Genomic DNA, 17857 nt, shown 5'->3' with positions numbered 1-17857 from the left:
TTGGATTTTGGTATCTGCAGGGGTCCTGGAACCAATCCCCCCATGGATACTGAGGGACGACCGTACATAAGTTTCAGGGAAAGCAAATCTGAGTATGACTGACTCCACTGAGTTATAATACCACTTCTGAGAGCACCTTAAAACGTTATACATATCATAATAATATTCATTTTCATAGTTGGAACGCTTGGCTCATAGGTATCTGATGTATACATTCTAGGGAGTTAAATCCGGCAAAGTGCTTTAAGCCAGATTTGCTTCTGAAACTCCATTTCTAAAATGAAATGTAAGTTCTATCAGTTACATACGTACACACAGGTATACCTACTTACCTATCAATCTATATAAAATGTATGTACCAGTTTTATGCCTCAGGCATATTTCTGGTTCTTTGAAGTTACTATCTATGAATTTCCCTCGAGAAAGTCCCACTTTTATTTTTTTTTTTTTTTTTTTTTGCGGTACACGGGCCTCTCACTGCTGTGGCCTCTCCCGTTGCGGAGCACAGGCTCCAGACGCGCAGGCTCAGCGGCCATGGCTCACGGGCCCAGCCGCTCCGCAGCATGTGGAATCCTCCCAGACCGGGGCACGAACCCGTGCCCCCTGCATCGGCAGGCGGACTCTCAACCACTGCACCACCAGGGAAGCCCGAGAAAGTCCCACTTTTAAAAAACAGCTTAATTGTACCTCCTAAATAGAGATTCACTTTTTGCTATATACTGTTCATTAGAGTTTTGTTTTCCCAGAGAGATTCATTACTGAACATGTCACAGTCACATGGTCTGGCTTATACATAAAAACCCTGAAAGGTTCATTTACGTGAGTAATGGTGGCGACAGATTTGCCTATCGTTTGTATCCCCAGAAGAAGAGCATAAATACATGGTTTGATAAATCACCAGTGTGACTTTCACAAATATTAACTACGATACAAACATACACATACACAAATTAATTGTCCTACCCATGTAAAAATGTTTGAATTATGAACATTGAACTAGTAATGGGACAAAAATGGTCTTATTGAGGGACATGTATACTGGCAGAAGTACAACATAAATACAGGTTTTTAAAAGATGCTGCTCTAAAAATTCAGGTTTTGAAAAAATGAAGCAAAAATTAAAAATTGGGACCCACTTACCAGTCTGTTTTCATCAAATACTTCAAACAAGAGTCTGTGATTAGATGGGTTTACCTATGAGGGACAGAAATAATATTTTTTAAATGGGCAGAAATAATTCAAGGAATGAAATAAGAGACTGAAAGAATAAAATGCTTTATAACACACCCAAATAAATTGTGTAATATAAACAATTAACCTGCTCTTTCATCAACTAAATCAAGTTTTCTATTATTGATTTCTATTATTATTCTATGTCTAATATTTAGACATATCAGAAGAATAGAACGCTTAATTTTAAGCTGCTTTTCTAACATAAGAAAGGATAATTCTAAGTAGTTTTTAACAGTTGCTAAATCTCCCCTAAAAAGGCATCCTCGTGCCTGTACACCAAAGGCTACATCCTCGCAAAGGTCTAAGCCTGAGGAAATTTCTTAGGCCTAATAATAAAAGCAATGATAAAAAATAATGAAGAAAATAGTAAAAAGTGGCTCTTTACCATTGTACGAGTACTTTTTAGGCACTATCTCCTTTATTAAATATCAAAACCACATGATCTCGTTTATCTCAAAGCAGCCCTATGATGTATAACTGTCACCCCAATTTTACAAATGAGGAGCTGAGCCCAGCAGGGGAAAGTAACTTGCCCAGGAGCTGGTTATGCAGGGCGACCAGGAACCCCACCAGGTCTGGCCTGCGAGTCTCCAGAGCCCATGGTTCGAGCCATTAGAGAGACAAAGAAATAAAAGATGGCCCCTCTTCCAGCAACTGTGGGGTCAATGTCAGAGATACTGGGCTTTCGATGTCTTTTTGCTTCTTTCTGTCTCTTTACCCAAACCTCACTGAAATGGCAGAAATCATCCTTCGGACTCAAGTGTTCAATGTCACTTAGTTAAGGACCAACCATGTGTGGGACATGGTGGGAAGTGTTCTCATTTCTATCATTGTACGTAAATCCTGGAACACAACCTTACCAAGTGAGGATTCCTCTCTCCTAGTGAGAGACAAGGAGCCTGTGGGGAGTGCGAGTCCTTGGGGGGGGCCATCTCCAGGGTTGGAAAGGATGTAAGTGGTAGGACCCAGGTCCACCATCACTACGTAGAGGGAGGGAGAAGGGAATGAAATAACATTTGATGGTACAGAGAACACGACTTGTGCTTCTGACCCCTTGGCTTGCTCTTAGCCTAGTGATGGAGCAGGCAGGTGGGCAGGGGGCTTAGTGTCTGTTTGAAAGCTCAGTGAAGGGTTGTACTGCTGACCAGTGCATCCACAGGCTGTTGCAGAAGCCGGCATACAGTAAGCACTCAATAAAGATTTGTGCAATGAATACAACAAAAATGTTTTTTTAAATGCCCCCCCCCAAAAAATAGAGTTTACATATATTTAGAGCTTATATAAGTTGAAAAAAACCTTGGATGTACTAAAATTTACAGAAATGTGGCCAAGGTGTTAAACTGAAAGAAGTCTAAGTAATTTGGAGTATTACAAGTGGAAAGCTGTATCTGAGAGTTAGCTACGGGCCAATAATATCTATCTGCCCCCATTACTTTTTCAGTCCTTCATGAAGTAATTTAAAATACATCTGGTAGAGGCTACACATAGGATCTCACCAAGCATTAAAATATCCATGCCATATTTTAGCTCTGAACATAATAGAAAACAGATGTCGTATATGGCGATCTAAGTTCGGAGCCCATAAGACACCATTGTGATTGAAAGGAAGAAATCAGGACCAATTATAACGAGTCTAATGGTAATATTGTTCTTTGGAAAGCTACACGAATCAGAAGATCTTATTTAGAGCATTTCTGGAAGTAGAGTAGTTTTTAATATCACAACTATACAGATGATAAAAATTAATTCATCCTGGGCTTCCCTGGTGGCGCGGTGGTTGAGAGTCCGCCTGCCAATGCAGGGGACATGGGTTCGTGCCCCGGTCTGGGAGGGTCCCACATGCCGCTGGGCCTGTGGGCCGTGGCCGCTGAGCCTGCGCATCCGGAGCCTGCGCGTCCGGAGCCTGTGCTCTGCAACGGGAGAGGCCACAGCAGTGAGAGGCCCGCGTACCGCAAAAAAAAAAAAAAAAAAAAAAAAAAAAAAAATTCATCCTGAAGAGGAAAAAACCCTCTTTTCCATTAAATACCTGAGCAGCTTAATATTTTCAAAATTTCAGTACAAAAAAAAAGCAACTGCAAAAATTCACTGAATAGTACAGTCTCCATTAATTCACAGAATTCAGTCTCTCTACACATAGCTCTTCTAGATATTAAATATAAAAGGTTGAGGAAATCTACCTAATTTGGTGATATTTAAACTCCAGAAGTAGTTTTATATTACACACAAACTCACACTGAATCTTTGAATTGTAAAAATTTTCTTTCCTAATTGGAACATGATTGGCAACCTTTAGGCTTCTTTTTAATCATGTCGCTTCTACTGGGTTCGTGTCTCATAGAAATAAATAAGCTCTTGTTTTAATTATATTTTACCTTATTTTTTTTTAAAGAAAAACTTGCATAGAAAAGCTAAAATATGGTATTTGGATGACTTTCTTTTTGTTTCCCTCAAACATCCCAAAATGAAACAAGTCCAGATTTTGTTACCACTAGTCACAGTCTCTGAAAATTTGGGGCACATTAGGAAGCTACCCAACCATTTCTCCTCTTAAAAGGAATTTCATAATAAAAATTTAACAGATGTCACTCAATGTGAGTCTGTTGTGATAATAGATCAATCTAGTTATCAATAACAATTATTACCCCCCCCAAAAAAGAAAAACTTACTCTAAAATAAAATTCTTCATTCCACTTTGGGTTCAGCGTCTGGAAGAGAAATCATCTTGTAATTTATTTTACAGTCTTTTGAAACATTAACAGTTACTAGTACAGTGCAGTCCACACAGTTGCTTAAACTTTTTCTTTCTCCCCCACTAAAAACACAGCTAAGAGATTTTCAAAATGGCAATAGAGGAAGCATTTAGTCAATTATCTGAGACTATTCTATCAATCAAACTAGATGGGGATGGGATGTATTTATGAAACAGATGATTCACAGGTAAGAAACCATAAATGTCATGCTATCAACCAGAAGGAATAATGTCAGGGACCTAACAAAGAGCCATCATCGTGAAAACAAAGATATTCTTCAAGAAATTAACACTGATATGATGATTCTATCAAGAAGGAAATGAACTTTGCTTATTTCCCTCAACCTGCTACAAATCTGTCTTGGAGAGCAAAGAAGCAGGTGGCAGGAGGGTGACAGTGTTCACTATTTATACAAAAACTGAAATCTGAAGACTATTTTATAAAGAACAATACTGATGATCAGATTATATAACATGAAAAAACTCTGCCAGTTATAAACCAAAAGTGAACTCTTTTCCCCCAAATAACCAGGTTTAAAAATATTCATCTACCTATCCTCCAATCCTCCTCTCTACCCATCCACACCCATCCATCCACCCATGTCCACATCAATCCATATAAATATACATCTCACAAGGACATGGAAAGATACTTTTGTCCTCAGCTTGGATAAAAGATGGACTACCAAACAGCCTTCAAAACTAAGATGAAACATACTATGGGAGAATACATTTACACATGTGTTTGTGCATTTGGACATGCATCACACTCTGAAATAAACACGTCTCTCAAAAATTCTATGTAAAAATTTGAGACTGAAAAATCACCACCTCACCAAGCACTACAGATATTTTAAACGTAGAATGCTATTTGTCTTTATCAATCTATTTCCTTTAAAAACTAGTGCAGGAAGCAGCAGCAAAAGAAAAGCAACACAAAGCACCATAAAAAAATAAACTGAATTTGTAAAACACTGAACTGGCATTAAAGAAAAGAAAAAATCAGCAATTTCCCCACCCACAACTCAACGGGGCGTTTAACCCTAAATCAAGGGGTTTCACACTTCTAGCTGTGAATCGAGCCGGGGATGGTAACGAGTGAGAGGGCTGTGGGGAGGACGGAGGAGAGGTGGGAGCAGGCCCAGGTCCGCCACGGGCTGCAGCCGGTCCGGAGCCCAGCTTCAGGGAAATGCAGAGGGGGAGAGGCAAAGGACAGGTGAGGGAAGGAAACACACAGGTGAGACCACAACACGCATGAAGGACCAGGCACCCGGCCATGAGGAGAGGACGATGAAAACAGTTCTTAAACCCCGGGCGCAGCACAGAAATACTAACCAGGAGGCTGGCTGCCGAATGAGGCAGACAGCGCAGCCCCGGCTACGGAGCGACACCCTCTACCGTGGAGCGGAGGGAGGAGGACCTCCCCTCGGAAGGAAACACATTTCAGTATCCCCGATCGCCGGCTGTGGTGGCTTTGGTGGCTTTGGTTCTCTGCTCCCTCCGTGTCTGGCAGGCAATCAGGTCCCCGACTGCCTTCCCTGCAAGGCGGGCCTCCCGCCCCGCTGGAAACTCAACCAGCGGCAGCGCCCAACAGGGAACAATGGCCTCCGTCCTTCACAGGAATCCTCCCCACTCATCAAAATACCGGCTCCTGTTCGCTAAACTGATTTTCAGTGCCAGTCGGAATGCCAGGTGGAAGACACGCTAGACTGCTGTGTCTTCCTTACAGAAAATGACCTGGCCGCAGACCCCTGGCGTCGTCTGCACGATGGCAGGAGAATTACCATTTTTTAAAAGCCATCACGCTCTCCAGGAACTGCTTATCACACAGAGTGTTAAAACTGTTTACCCCACAAAGGTGGGGAGGGAAAAATAATAGGAAGCTGTAAGTAATACTGAAGCACAGATAAGAACAGTACTTCTGATAGAAAACATGCATCTTCAATAAATGCTCCAAATATGGAGTAAATATGTTTTAATATATTTTATAGACAGATATACAGAAACATGGAGATAGATGAATTAAGATATAATTATGGATATAAATCTATGTTCTAATATATTTTATAGATGTGTATAAAAACATGGAGATAGATGAGTTAAGAGATAATATGGATATATGTTTTAGTATATTTTATAGATGTATATAAAAATATGGAGACAGATGAATTAAGGTATAATTATGGAAACAAATCTTTAATGAAATCATAGCTGTAAAATTTAGAAAAGTGAAACATACACACACACAAATGTGTAGTTTTATTGTTAATATTTTTTATTTGTTTTTGTGTAGTTAAGCAAGTATTTTGCTTCCTTTGGTAATACCTGTTTTAAGTTAAACCATTCCCTTTGTGCCTACCAAATCCACAAGCCACTCCATTTCATTAAATGTATTTTAAATTGCTTTAAATTTCTTTTCATAAACTAACAAGCCAACAAGAACAAGTCCTTGTTTTGCTTTACTCTTTGCAGGGAAAAAAAATTCTACTTGTAATAATGCATATTTTAATACTGTTTTTATAGTCATTTAACTAAAAGCCAAAACCGGTATCTTGGGTTAACACTGAAAAGTCTGAATCGAATTTATAGATTTCATACTGAGAGATGCTTAAAATGCAAATACTGCCATCTTAAAATATAAACTTCTACAGAGCTCAGAGACATAATTTAATGAGATTTAATTATGACTTAAAAGATGCTTAATTAAGGATGGACCTTACCTTTTTAATTGTTTTTGTCTGTACCAAAGCAAGTTCTCTATTCTCATCTGCTACGTACAATGAAAGTTTCACATATGGATCACTGTAAGAAAAAATAGGATTATACTTTTCATTTTAAAAATACAAAAAGGAAAGTAGCCATAACCTAACTGAAAATGCAAAAATATCACTTAATGACCAGCTTGTATAAATTTCACAAACTTAGCAGGAACATTTTTAACATGCTTATAACTACGTAAATATACTGAGGAAAGTTTCTATCACCTAGAACCATGGATGTTTATTTAAAAGCAAAACCAACATCAAACTTGTATTCTAATTTTAAAGATCATCTTCTCTTAATGCAAAAGAATTAATCTCCCATAGTATTTTTTCTAAGCACAATCAGATTCTGAGAAGATCACAAGAAAAATTATTAAAAGGCATATAAAATTTGTTCAGACTAGTAAAATCTAGCTAGAAAATTTAGTTTGCATCTTATTTATATTCTGATTTCCATTACGTTGGTAAAAATTATTTTTCTTTCAGTAGAGGTAAAACAGGCATTGTTCATCTAAGTCAACATATATCATCTTATACATTAAAACAAAAACATACACACAAAAAAATTAAAGCCCAGTAAGTCAACAGAGTTGCCCAAAGTTACAGATTTCAGTAAAGTCTTGATTAAATTTCAGGTTTCCTGACTACAAGTTCCAGAGTTCCTATCATTTCCTTGGGAAACTGAAAACTTTTAGCCAGAAGTATATTGAAAGGATTACTTAATGTGAATTATCTATGAAGAGCTTGGTAAGTCCACTCCTCACACGTTCCGGAGTCGCTAACACTGGGAGAGCTCAAATCTAGTTAAACGATAAGAATTTGGGATCCAGGTTCTTCTGTTTTACACTTGAGATCCTTAAAGTCATAGGAAGGGCCTTCGTGTATTCAATCCCCAAATTTTCACTCATCTAATTATCGATAGTGGATGATTTATTTCTATCCAATCTCAGAGTTATCCTTTAGTAGTTATACATACCACGACTATTAACCCTTATTTTGCAACTTCCAGGGTATTTCTAAAGATTATACAGAGTACCATAAAATGCTTAAGACGATATTGGTGTTTATTAGATAGCTCAATAAATATGCCATGAAATCCCTTAAGGAAAGAGAATGGTGTGATAAAATGCAAAGTTTAGTACTAACAGGACTATACTTGATATCCAAAAACAGGAATCAAACGTCAGTGAAAAATACTGTTGGTGCCTACGTGTAGTATTTATCACCCGTAAGATGCATCTCAGAAGCTACACCCCCATCTCCTTAAACAAACACACAAAAAAACAACAGAATTTTCTTAGTTATATTCTGAGTAAATATTTTTAACATTCTGGTTTAGAAGAAGGTATTAGTCAACCCTCTGTCACTTAACCATAAACCACAGATGCTCTTTCACTAAAGAACATCTAACCAGATGCACCTACTTCCCCTTATCTGGAGAGCACCCTCAGCCTCAGAATAAAGATGAACCAAGAACCAGAACCTCATCTAGGTCTAAAGACCCTAAGAACGCCTTCCTAATCAAAGCCACGGTCCGGGTGACGGACCGGGAGTATAATTCTAGGTCAGTGGTTCTCAGATTTGAGCCTATCACAGCTGCCTGGGGGCGGGAGTAGTTAAAACACAGATTGCTGGGCCCCAGCCCCAAATACCCGCAAAGGATCTAGTAGGTCTGGGGTGGGACCATAGAATTTGCATCTCAAATAAACGCCCAGTGATGCTGGTGCTCTTGAGTCAGGAATCACACTCTGAGAACCACTGTTCTACAAGGTATTTGAAAAGAGTATTTTCTAGTTATAGAAACCCATTTTCTATTTCCAGCCACCAAGCTATTGCTAAAAAGAGCTCACAGCCTGATATCTGTTATCTCAATAGCTCCCAGTATGCAATGGAGGTGCATGCACGCTCGTACACACACACACACACACACACACACACATCACAGAGAAGACAAAAAACTCTGCTGACTGCCATCTCTTCTTTTCATGCCCCCGGCTGTCACGATTGCTGCCTGTTATATGACTGCAGTAGAGAGCTAGGCACTCACTTTAATGAACATCCACATCCTTCCTCTAATCATTTACTGACCTCAGTTCATATCCCCTGAATAGTCCACAATGAGTGACACACACAGTTGGGGTTTGAGGGTGGGGTCTCTGAGGACATTGTCCCCCGGCTGTGACAAGGAAGGCATGTCTGGGCCTGTCTTGAGTGTTCATCCAGGCAGAAGTAGGTACTACGGCGACTATGTGAAAGACTGACCAGGAAACTTCCTGGAAAAGAATTCAAGGTGAACAGAGAACCAAAGGCCAAGGGTGGGAGCTGGTGAAAGGACAGTAGGAGCAAGTTCAAGGGAAGGGAGCACAGGGCTTGGGATGGGCTGGTGAAAGGATGGTAGGCTGTAAGTTCAAGAGTGGTGGGGCTGGAGTGGGGAGGGGAGCCAGCTGTCTAGATCCGTCTCCCTTTCCAACAGTACAGCAGTACCACTCCCATCAACAAATGCTTACAGAGCACCGACTACACTCCCAGGAGTGGGCAACAAAAAGGATTAAACAAAAAAGGATCAGGGGCTTCCCTGGTGGCGCAGTGGTTGAGAGTCCACCTGCCGATGCAGGGGACATGGGTTTGTGCCCCGGTCCGGGAAGATCCCACATGCTGGGCCCATGAGCCATGGCCGGTGAGCCTGCGCGTCTGTCCGGAGCCTGTGCTGGGAGGGGCCACAACAGTGAGAGGCCCGCATACCGCAAAAACAAACAAACAAACAAACAAGTGGTTGGACTAAATTAGTGGTTTTCAAACAGTTCTGCGTAACTATCTCAGGATAACTACAGGCTACCATTTCCACCTTAATCTGTTTTATATATGGGTTGTTCATGTTAGAATATTTTTGGACAGGGTTCTATAGCTTAAAAAAATGAAGTTTAAAGCCAGTGGACTGGATGATTCATTTTGGTTAGGATATTCTGAATCTCAGAATAATTCAAACTCACTTCTCTTCATTCGTAATAACAACAGCCCAGCCCATCCTAAGTAAATACGGATTGGCTTCCTAAAGATATGGCAGGAAGAGGGAATAACACCTTATCCTCTCCACCAGGGAATGAAGGGTGAAGCCCACAGTTGTATGAGAACCCCGCCTTGATCATCACTGGGCTGGTATTTTCTTATACACGTTACCAGCTCTAACCAACTTACCTATGAGGTATCAAGAACATATCACCTGAGCAATAACCGAAAACAAAAGGCAGGCAGGTGTGCCTGTGTGTTAGGGGGAGGGGCAAGGCTGAGGGACAGCAAGCCTCATCACCAGCTTCTTTTCAAAAGCTTGCTTGTTGTTTTAACCCCTGATGGCCTTCATCTGAGCGTGATGCTCCGCAGAAGTGGTGAGAGGAAGAACTCAGTTCCCAGAGACCTTTTCACAGTGACTTGAGCTGTCTGATAGAGGCAGCAGCTCTGGAAGAAGCTTCTGCCCCCTGAAGTTCTACTTCTCAGATCTCACACTCTCCACACCTTTACTACCAAAGGCCGGCCAAATCCTGAGGTCAATGGTAGGTTATGTTCAAGACTTGCCTCCTCCCAGCTAGACCACCAGAAGGTTTAGGAAAGACACATAAAAAGCTCATCAGCAGCTTCTATTACGGGGAGTAGACACAGGGTACAGCTATAGGGGCAGAGGTTCCGGTTTTCACGTTACTCCCTGTACACTGAAGACTTTTGTTGCTGTTATTAACCAGTAACACATAATACTTTTATAATTTTAAAAAAGCCAGGAGGGCCATGGAGGGCAGTAGGCGAGAAGACCATCTATCTCCTCGGCTGGTACTTCTTCATTTGGTGCCCCTGACCATCTCCACTGGAGTCTCAAATCTCAACTTCACCAACTCTCTAAGTGACCTTCAGACAGTCACTTAACCACCCTTAACTTAACCACTCTTAACTTCAGGTGGTTCATGAATGAAACGGGAACGATAATTCCTAACTCAGAGCATCACTGTAAGGACCAGAGAATATTATGTATTAATAATAAATTCTCACAGCATGAGAATGACAGCTGTTGTAACTGATTCTGTTTTTTCCTCTCTTTCGAGACTTTCGAGGTTCTCTGTTGCTCCTTCCAAGCCCCCTAACTTCTGCTGGGATTGCTGATCTAATCTGACACTGATTACCTTACAGTATAAATTGGGTGCCGGCCAACCACAGCACACTAGGTATCCCATGCTGCCTCACAGCACACTAAGTATCCCATGCTCCCTCATTATTCATGCTGCGTGGAAGCCCCATGGGGATCTGGGTGGAGATGATCAAACTGGTAGTATTATTTACAACAAAACTCAACAGGATTCACTCTTGGCAACCAGTTACTGTCCTAGTGCTGGTGTTCAGTGCAACTCATTAACATTGCTCTCTAGGAAGCTCAACGCTTTGTGGTTTAGAAGAGAAATGCTGTTTTCCAAACCTTTTGTTTTCTCTGCATAGTGAAGCTATTTGGGTACTACAGTCTTTCTTTTCGGCCTTTATAAGGAGACAAACTGATATTAGGATTCAAATAACATGCTAGTATTAACTGAGTACCTGCTATATTCCAGGCAAGGACACAGGCATCAGAAATAAAAGACACTGTCCTGGCCCCATTTGAATGGGGCACAGAAGCAAAGCGATGATTGTGACACACTGTGCAGAGTACCCTGGCACACAACACTGCTAAGAGAAAGACTGCAGAACCACGGGACTGCGTTGATCTTAACCAGGCTTCAAGAATTCAGAGATGGGTCTCATTCTACCTTTGTCACCATTAAGCGAAAACAGTACAGACAAGGTCATTTCTCGGGGAGAGGTGGAAATAAGATTTTCTGGGCTTCCCTGTTGCTCAACCTCCCGGGACACACTGAACAAGGGCAGTTAGTCCTGATGTGTCATTAATGGGGTGACCCCCTCCATCGGAGTCACCCAGGTGTTCCATGACAAACAACAACTTGGAGAGACTAGTCCTTTCGCACTGATTACTCATTTTCATCAGACTAGTCTTTGATGAGATTGATGTACTATGTTCAAGGAGGCAGGGCAGTGAAGGGGGAGGCGGAGAGGCAGGCGGAAGGCAGAGTTGCCTCCACAGGTAAAGCGTTCAAGGGGGATTACGTTCAGACTGTATGAACATTCAGACTGTATGACACACTAAACCTTAGCCAACCCAGAGAAAATTTCATTGGAAAACCTGTTTTGTTGAAGGTTTCCCTCATACCTTTCCACTTTTACTATCATAGTTAGTGTTACATAAATTACTGGTATCTGTAATAAAGAAATAATGCAAAACACTTACAAAGCAATAAGGAAAAAATTACCTAGAAAGTGTGAGAGAATAAAACACAGGAATATATGTGATAACATCAAAACTGAAGTTCTCATCTAACAGGTGGTCCCAGATGCAAAAATAGCTAACACTTTCTAAAGAGAGGCAGACATTTTAATACTCTGCTACTGCAAAGAAATTATCACAAGTGTTTCTGGAAAGCAGTATGGCAGGAGGTATCAAAACATTCAAAGAATTGATGCCTTTGATTCAACAAATCTATTTGTAAGGATTAATTCCCAAGAAATAATCAGAGATGCAGGCCAATATTTATCTGCAAAAGATACTCATTACAGCATCATATATAAGAAAATACTGGAAGCAACTTTCCAGTCCAAGAGAGACGTGATTAACTTATGGTATAATCAGGCGCTAGAATATTATAAACCATTAAAGCATCTTTTCCAAGAATATTATTAATTGGGAGAAAATATTCATAGTATAACATTAAGGAATAAGCATGATCTAAAAATGTGACTAATTCTACATAGTCACATTTTTTTGTTGTTGTTAGTCAATAATGCTTAGTTTATTTACGTGGGTAGCACTTAAAATCTGTCATGCTTTCATGGTTACATTTTCCACACTAAGCATATATATATATATAACATATATATATAAAAACATATATATATGTAACATATATATATATACACGCACCAAAGCAACTGACACACAGCTAAAGTTAATAGTTGTTCTCTCTAGATTACAACTTTATGAATTATGTTTATTTTCTTCTTTGTGGTTTTTATTTTTTTTCTAACTTTTCTACTGTGAGCAAGTACTACTTTTATAAGTACAAAAATTATGAAAATAACAATAGTTACACATACGCTACAACTATAACATACTCTTCAGTGAGCCATGGAACCCTGTAATTTCATGGCTAGCCTAAAACCTTAATAACAAACACAAAAGAGCTTCAGATGTTTTTTCTACCCAGAAAATTGCCTTAAATGGGTGACTACGGAAGATATTTGAAAGAAATATGCACATATATTCTAGCCCTTGACATTTACTGAAAGGCATGAATTACACTTTGAAATACATCACTTGTCACCAACACTGACAATGAGTTGCTCTTAAATATGTATGAACTTGCAACAAATGCAAGAAAGCAATGGGTCTACTACAGACAGATGCATTTTTACCTTTGTCCAAGGTAGGTAAAGAGGCATTAAAACTTTATAGCTTAGGTGGAGGCATAACCCTCCCAGACTTCAAAGCTCCAGTAATCAAAACAGCGTGGTACTGGCACAAAAACAGACATGTGGATCAGTGGAACAGAGTAGAGAGCCCAGAAATAAACCCACGCACCTACGGTAAATTAATCTTTGTCAAAGGAGGAAAGAATATACAATGGGGAAAAGACAGTCTCTTCAGCAAGTAGTATTGGGAAAGCTGGACAGCCGCATGCAAATCAATGAAGTTAGAACACACCCTCACACCATACACAAAAATAAACTCAAAATGGCTGGAAGACTTAAATATAAGACATGACACCATAAAACTCCTAGAAGAGAACATAGGCAAAACATTCTCTGGCATAAATTGTAGCAATGTTTTCTTAGGTCGGTCTCCCAAGGCAACAGAAATAAAAATAAATAAATAAACAAACGGGACCTAATCAAACTTACAAGCTTTTGCACAGCAAAGGAAACCATAAACAAAAAGACAGTCTAGGGACTGGGAGAAAATATTTGCAAATGATGAGACCGACAAGGGCTTAATTTCCAAAACATACAAACAGGTCGTACAATTCAATAATAAAAAACCAAACAACCCTGAATCAAAAAATGAGAAGGCCTAAATAGACACTTCTCCAAAGAAGACACACAAATGACCAATAGGCACATGAAAAGCTCCTCAACACTGCTAATCAGAGAAATGCAAATCAAAACTACAATGAGGTATCACCTCACACCAGTCAGAATGGCCATCATTAAAAAGTCTACAAATAACAAATGCTGAAGAGGGTGTAGAGAAAAGGGAACCCTCCTACACTGTTGGTGGGAATGTAAATTGGTACAGCCACCATGGAAAACAGTATGGAGGTTCCTTAAAAAACTACAAACAGAGTTTGTGTATGATCCTGCAATCCCACTCCTGGGCATATATCCGGAGAAAACTGTAATTCGAAAAGATACATGCACCCCAATGTTCATAGCGGCACTATTTACAATAGCCAAGACATGGAAACAACCTAAATGTCCATCAACAGATGACTGGACAAAGAAGATGTAGTACATATATACAATGGAATATTACTCACCATAAAGAGTGAAATAATGCCATCTGCAGCAACACGGATGCACCCAGAGGTTATCATACTAAGTGAAGTAAGTCAGAGAAAGACAAATACCACATGATATCACTTATATGTGGAATCTAAAATATGGCACACATGAACTTATTTACAAACCAGAAACAGACGCAGAAAGCAAACTTACGGCTACCAAAAAGGAAAGGGGGTGGGGGAGGGACAAATTAGGAGTCTGCAATTAGCAGATGCCAACTATTCTATATAGAATGGACAAACAACAAGGCCCTACTGTACAGCACAGGGAACTATGTTGAATATCCTGTGATAACTCATAATGGAAAAGAATATGGGAAAGAATGTATATATAACTGAATCACTCTGCTGTACGCCAGAAACTGACACAACATTGTACATCAACTATACATCCTCTAAAAAACCCCAACGACTTTACAGCTTCGGTGCGTTCTGTGAAGCTGCTGAAAACATACTTTTGGATATTTCAGGAATGACTTGGCTGTTTGGAGCAGCTTGTGGTATGCCCCTATCCCAGCACCTCTGCAGTTACCCAAGTCTTGAAATGGCTAGTCAGGACCAACTCTCTCCTTGTCCTCTGCCATCCGCAACCAGTCACTCAGGGGTCCCAACCCTGGGTCCTAGAGACCCTTTGGAGTCGGGAGGTGGGAACACTGCATGTGCATCTGTTTATCTCTGACACATAAATACACAGTTCTGTTTATATCTATGTAGATATGCAGTAGCCCATGAAAATATTTAAGCCAGAAGAGTTTGTTTTTAAAACAATTCGAATTAAAACCAATGTTTTCTTATCTTCTGCTAGGATAAATATCATTCAGTCACTAATAGGCAAAGGTCCACCTACAAATTACTAAAACGTTCACACAGCTGTCAAAGGAAGTGACAGCTGTGACACGCCTTTGTCTCCAGCATTTTCTATCCCGTGTTTTTCCCGTATACATGCAATCATCAGAGATTAAGAAACCACTTTTCTTTTATGCTAGTCATAGTTTAATAGAGGGACTTGCCCAGCGGTCCAGTGGTTAAGACTCCATGCTCCCAATGCAGGGGGCACGGGTTCAATCCCTGGTCAGGGAACTAAGATCCCACATGCCGCCCAGCGCGGCCTGAAAAAAAAAAAAAATTAAAAAAAAAAAGAGAGATAGCAACTCACAAAACCATAAGGAAACAGGGAAACCAAAAACTGCTCCCTTATCAGAAACTGTTCGGTAATTAATTCCTCAAATAGAGTGTCCACCATGTGCAAAGGACTGTGGTGGACACCAAGGGAGGAGGTCAAAAAAGTGGCGGGCAGGGAGATAGAGGTAAACAGATGCTGCCCTCAAAGAGGCTGTCTACCCCTGCTCCAGAGAAACCAAAGTCAGACAAGAGTGAACGCATATAATATGCAGATGTCGCCTTTATGAAAGTTGGCTACATACATATATTAAGAGCTCAAAAAAGTCATAAATTTTTATGTTTATTAGATGATCTGAAATGCAGGGACCATCTTATGAACAGAAATAATAACTTCCAGTATCATTTATTAAGCACTTTCTGAGTGCACAGCATTGTGCGTGGTGCCTTATGTATACAGCATCTCTGATCTTCAGAATAACCCTGGTAAGCAGGATGTTAGTAATCCCCATTTCATGGATAAAGAAAAGATAATATCCTAGTACATACGTGCACGTGAAATGCTATGGAGCCATTAAGATGGTATTGATGAGGAACTTGATGTAGTTGCCTACACTTTGTTGACAAAGAAAGTTCAAAACTTTTAATTAAACTACATTAGCAATTAGAATTAAACTGTAAAAGCATATACACCTACTGCATTATAAATATACCGAACTATAAACTAGTGTTTATTACCACATTTATGAGACCATGAGTGATTTTTTTCTTCCTTTCATTTCTCTCTATATTCCAAATGATAGAGATGGTCACTATTTAGGATGGAACACTGAGACCGCAAGGTGACATAGGCAGTCCCTATGGCCAGCCTCTCTGCCCCTCCCCACCAGGGAAGTCTCACTGGAAATGGTCCCAAACAAATGGCAACAACCAGAAAATTCAAGTTAAACATACCAGACTTGTGCTGATAAAGTACAGTGGGGTAAACGTTACAAATTTACCGTCCGTTTCTATTTGAACCACCACCTTCCTTTTCAAGTAACAAGGTCAAGACATCTCAAAGAGCCTTTAAAGAAAGGTATATAAACACGCTCAGTGGAGTAAAAAGGAATGCCCTTTCTTAGTATCCCTGTTAAGGATCCTGTTGGTGAAATACGCTTCATCACCACTGGAATAGTGTCTATTTGTGGGACCCCTGCCAGTGCAGTGATGTTTAATTACCATGTCACCACTCAGCAATTCAAATCATGCACTTCTAAGAGAAATTACCAATTTTCCAAATTGATTAGACGAGACTGCACGAAAGCGTATCTTCTGAAAATATAGTTCAGAAACACATCACAGCACGTGCACATACTCAAACCACACGCACACAGACAGGTGTTATTCAACAACCTGAGAGTGTTTACAAAGCTTAGAGGGTTTTGCTGCCTAATGTAGGTGGAGTACCCAAAAGTAACCCATGATGAGATGCTTTAAATGTGGATTTCTCAGATCAGAAATGGTACAAGAAAGTTAAAACTACTTTGCATGATTCCTCATGTAGTATAGTAGTCCTGTCTCTTAATATGCAATAAACGTTATGGACATTATGGAAATCTTCAGCCAAATGAGACCATTATAGCAAATACTATAATTACATACATCATTCATTTCAAGTTGCTGTAGGATAGTTCAGAGGTACTTTTATTTATTTTATTTTTTTAAAGATTTATTTATTAGTTCTTTATTTTTATTTTGGCTGCATTAGGTCTTAGGTGTGGCACACGGGATTTTCGTTGAGGCATGCGGGATCTTTAGTTGCGGTACATGGGATCTTTGTTGCGCTGAGCGGGCTTCTCTCCAGTTGTGGCGCAAAGGCCCCAGCGCGTATGGGCTCTGTAGTTTGCTGTACACAGGCTCTCCAGTTGAGGTGTGTGAGCGCAGTAGTTGTGGCGCACAGTTGCCCCGCGGCATGTGGGATCTTAGTTCCCTGATCAGGGATCGAACCCGTGTCCCCTGAATCGTAAGGCGGATTCTTTACCACTGGACCACCAGGGAAGTCCTTCAGAGGTACTTTTACTCACTTTCTTCAACCTTTACTCGAGTAGTCATGTTTGTTACCTTCCGAGGACGAGTCCAGCATAAAGTAGTAGGATCCGAACCCAAAGGATACCTACTTTAAGGACTCAGGATAACTAAAACCGCAGGAGTATATACAGGTACTCACACCAAGACTATGTAGAGCTCAAGTTCACTTTATATAAACTTTAAATAGTCCTTAAAAGCTCTGACTAAACAAAAATCTGTATAATGAATCATTTCCGCATTACCTCCCACCACAGCCCCACAGACATCGTTTCACGAACAGA

The 17857-nt window shown here is 40.2% G+C and overlaps 1 protein-coding gene across 6 annotated transcripts in view; it reads right to left on the bottom strand.

Moving 5' to 3' along the window:
- Positions 1–17857, bottom strand: part of NEDD4L (NEDD4 like E3 ubiquitin protein ligase) — a 338970-nt gene that overhangs the window by 145470 nt on the left and 175643 nt on the right. For 4 of the 6 annotated variants that reach the window (XM_019937118.3, XM_019937121.3, XM_019937126.3 and 1 more), the window contains 3 exons: positions 6703–6784; positions 3900–3938; positions 1141–1194 (listed from right to left, as the gene is read on the bottom strand). In XM_019937118.3, the coding sequence (XP_019792677.1) occupies positions 1141–1194; positions 3900–3938; positions 6703–6784 (175 nt within the window). Of the gene's footprint in view, positions 1–1140; positions 1195–3899; positions 3939–5317; positions 5349–6702; positions 6791–17857 lie in introns of those variants that run through there. The other 2 variants (XM_019937125.3, XM_073790777.1) reach the window with 2 other exon arrangements.

This window comes from Tursiops truncatus, chromosome 13, assembly GCF_011762595.2.
Source record: "Tursiops truncatus isolate mTurTru1 chromosome 13, mTurTru1.mat.Y, whole genome shotgun sequence".
Classification (NCBI taxonomy): domain Eukaryota; kingdom Metazoa; phylum Chordata; class Mammalia; order Artiodactyla; family Delphinidae; genus Tursiops; species Tursiops truncatus.
Note: the sequence above shows the minus strand (reverse complement) of the source record. Positions and strands in the feature narration are given on the sequence as shown.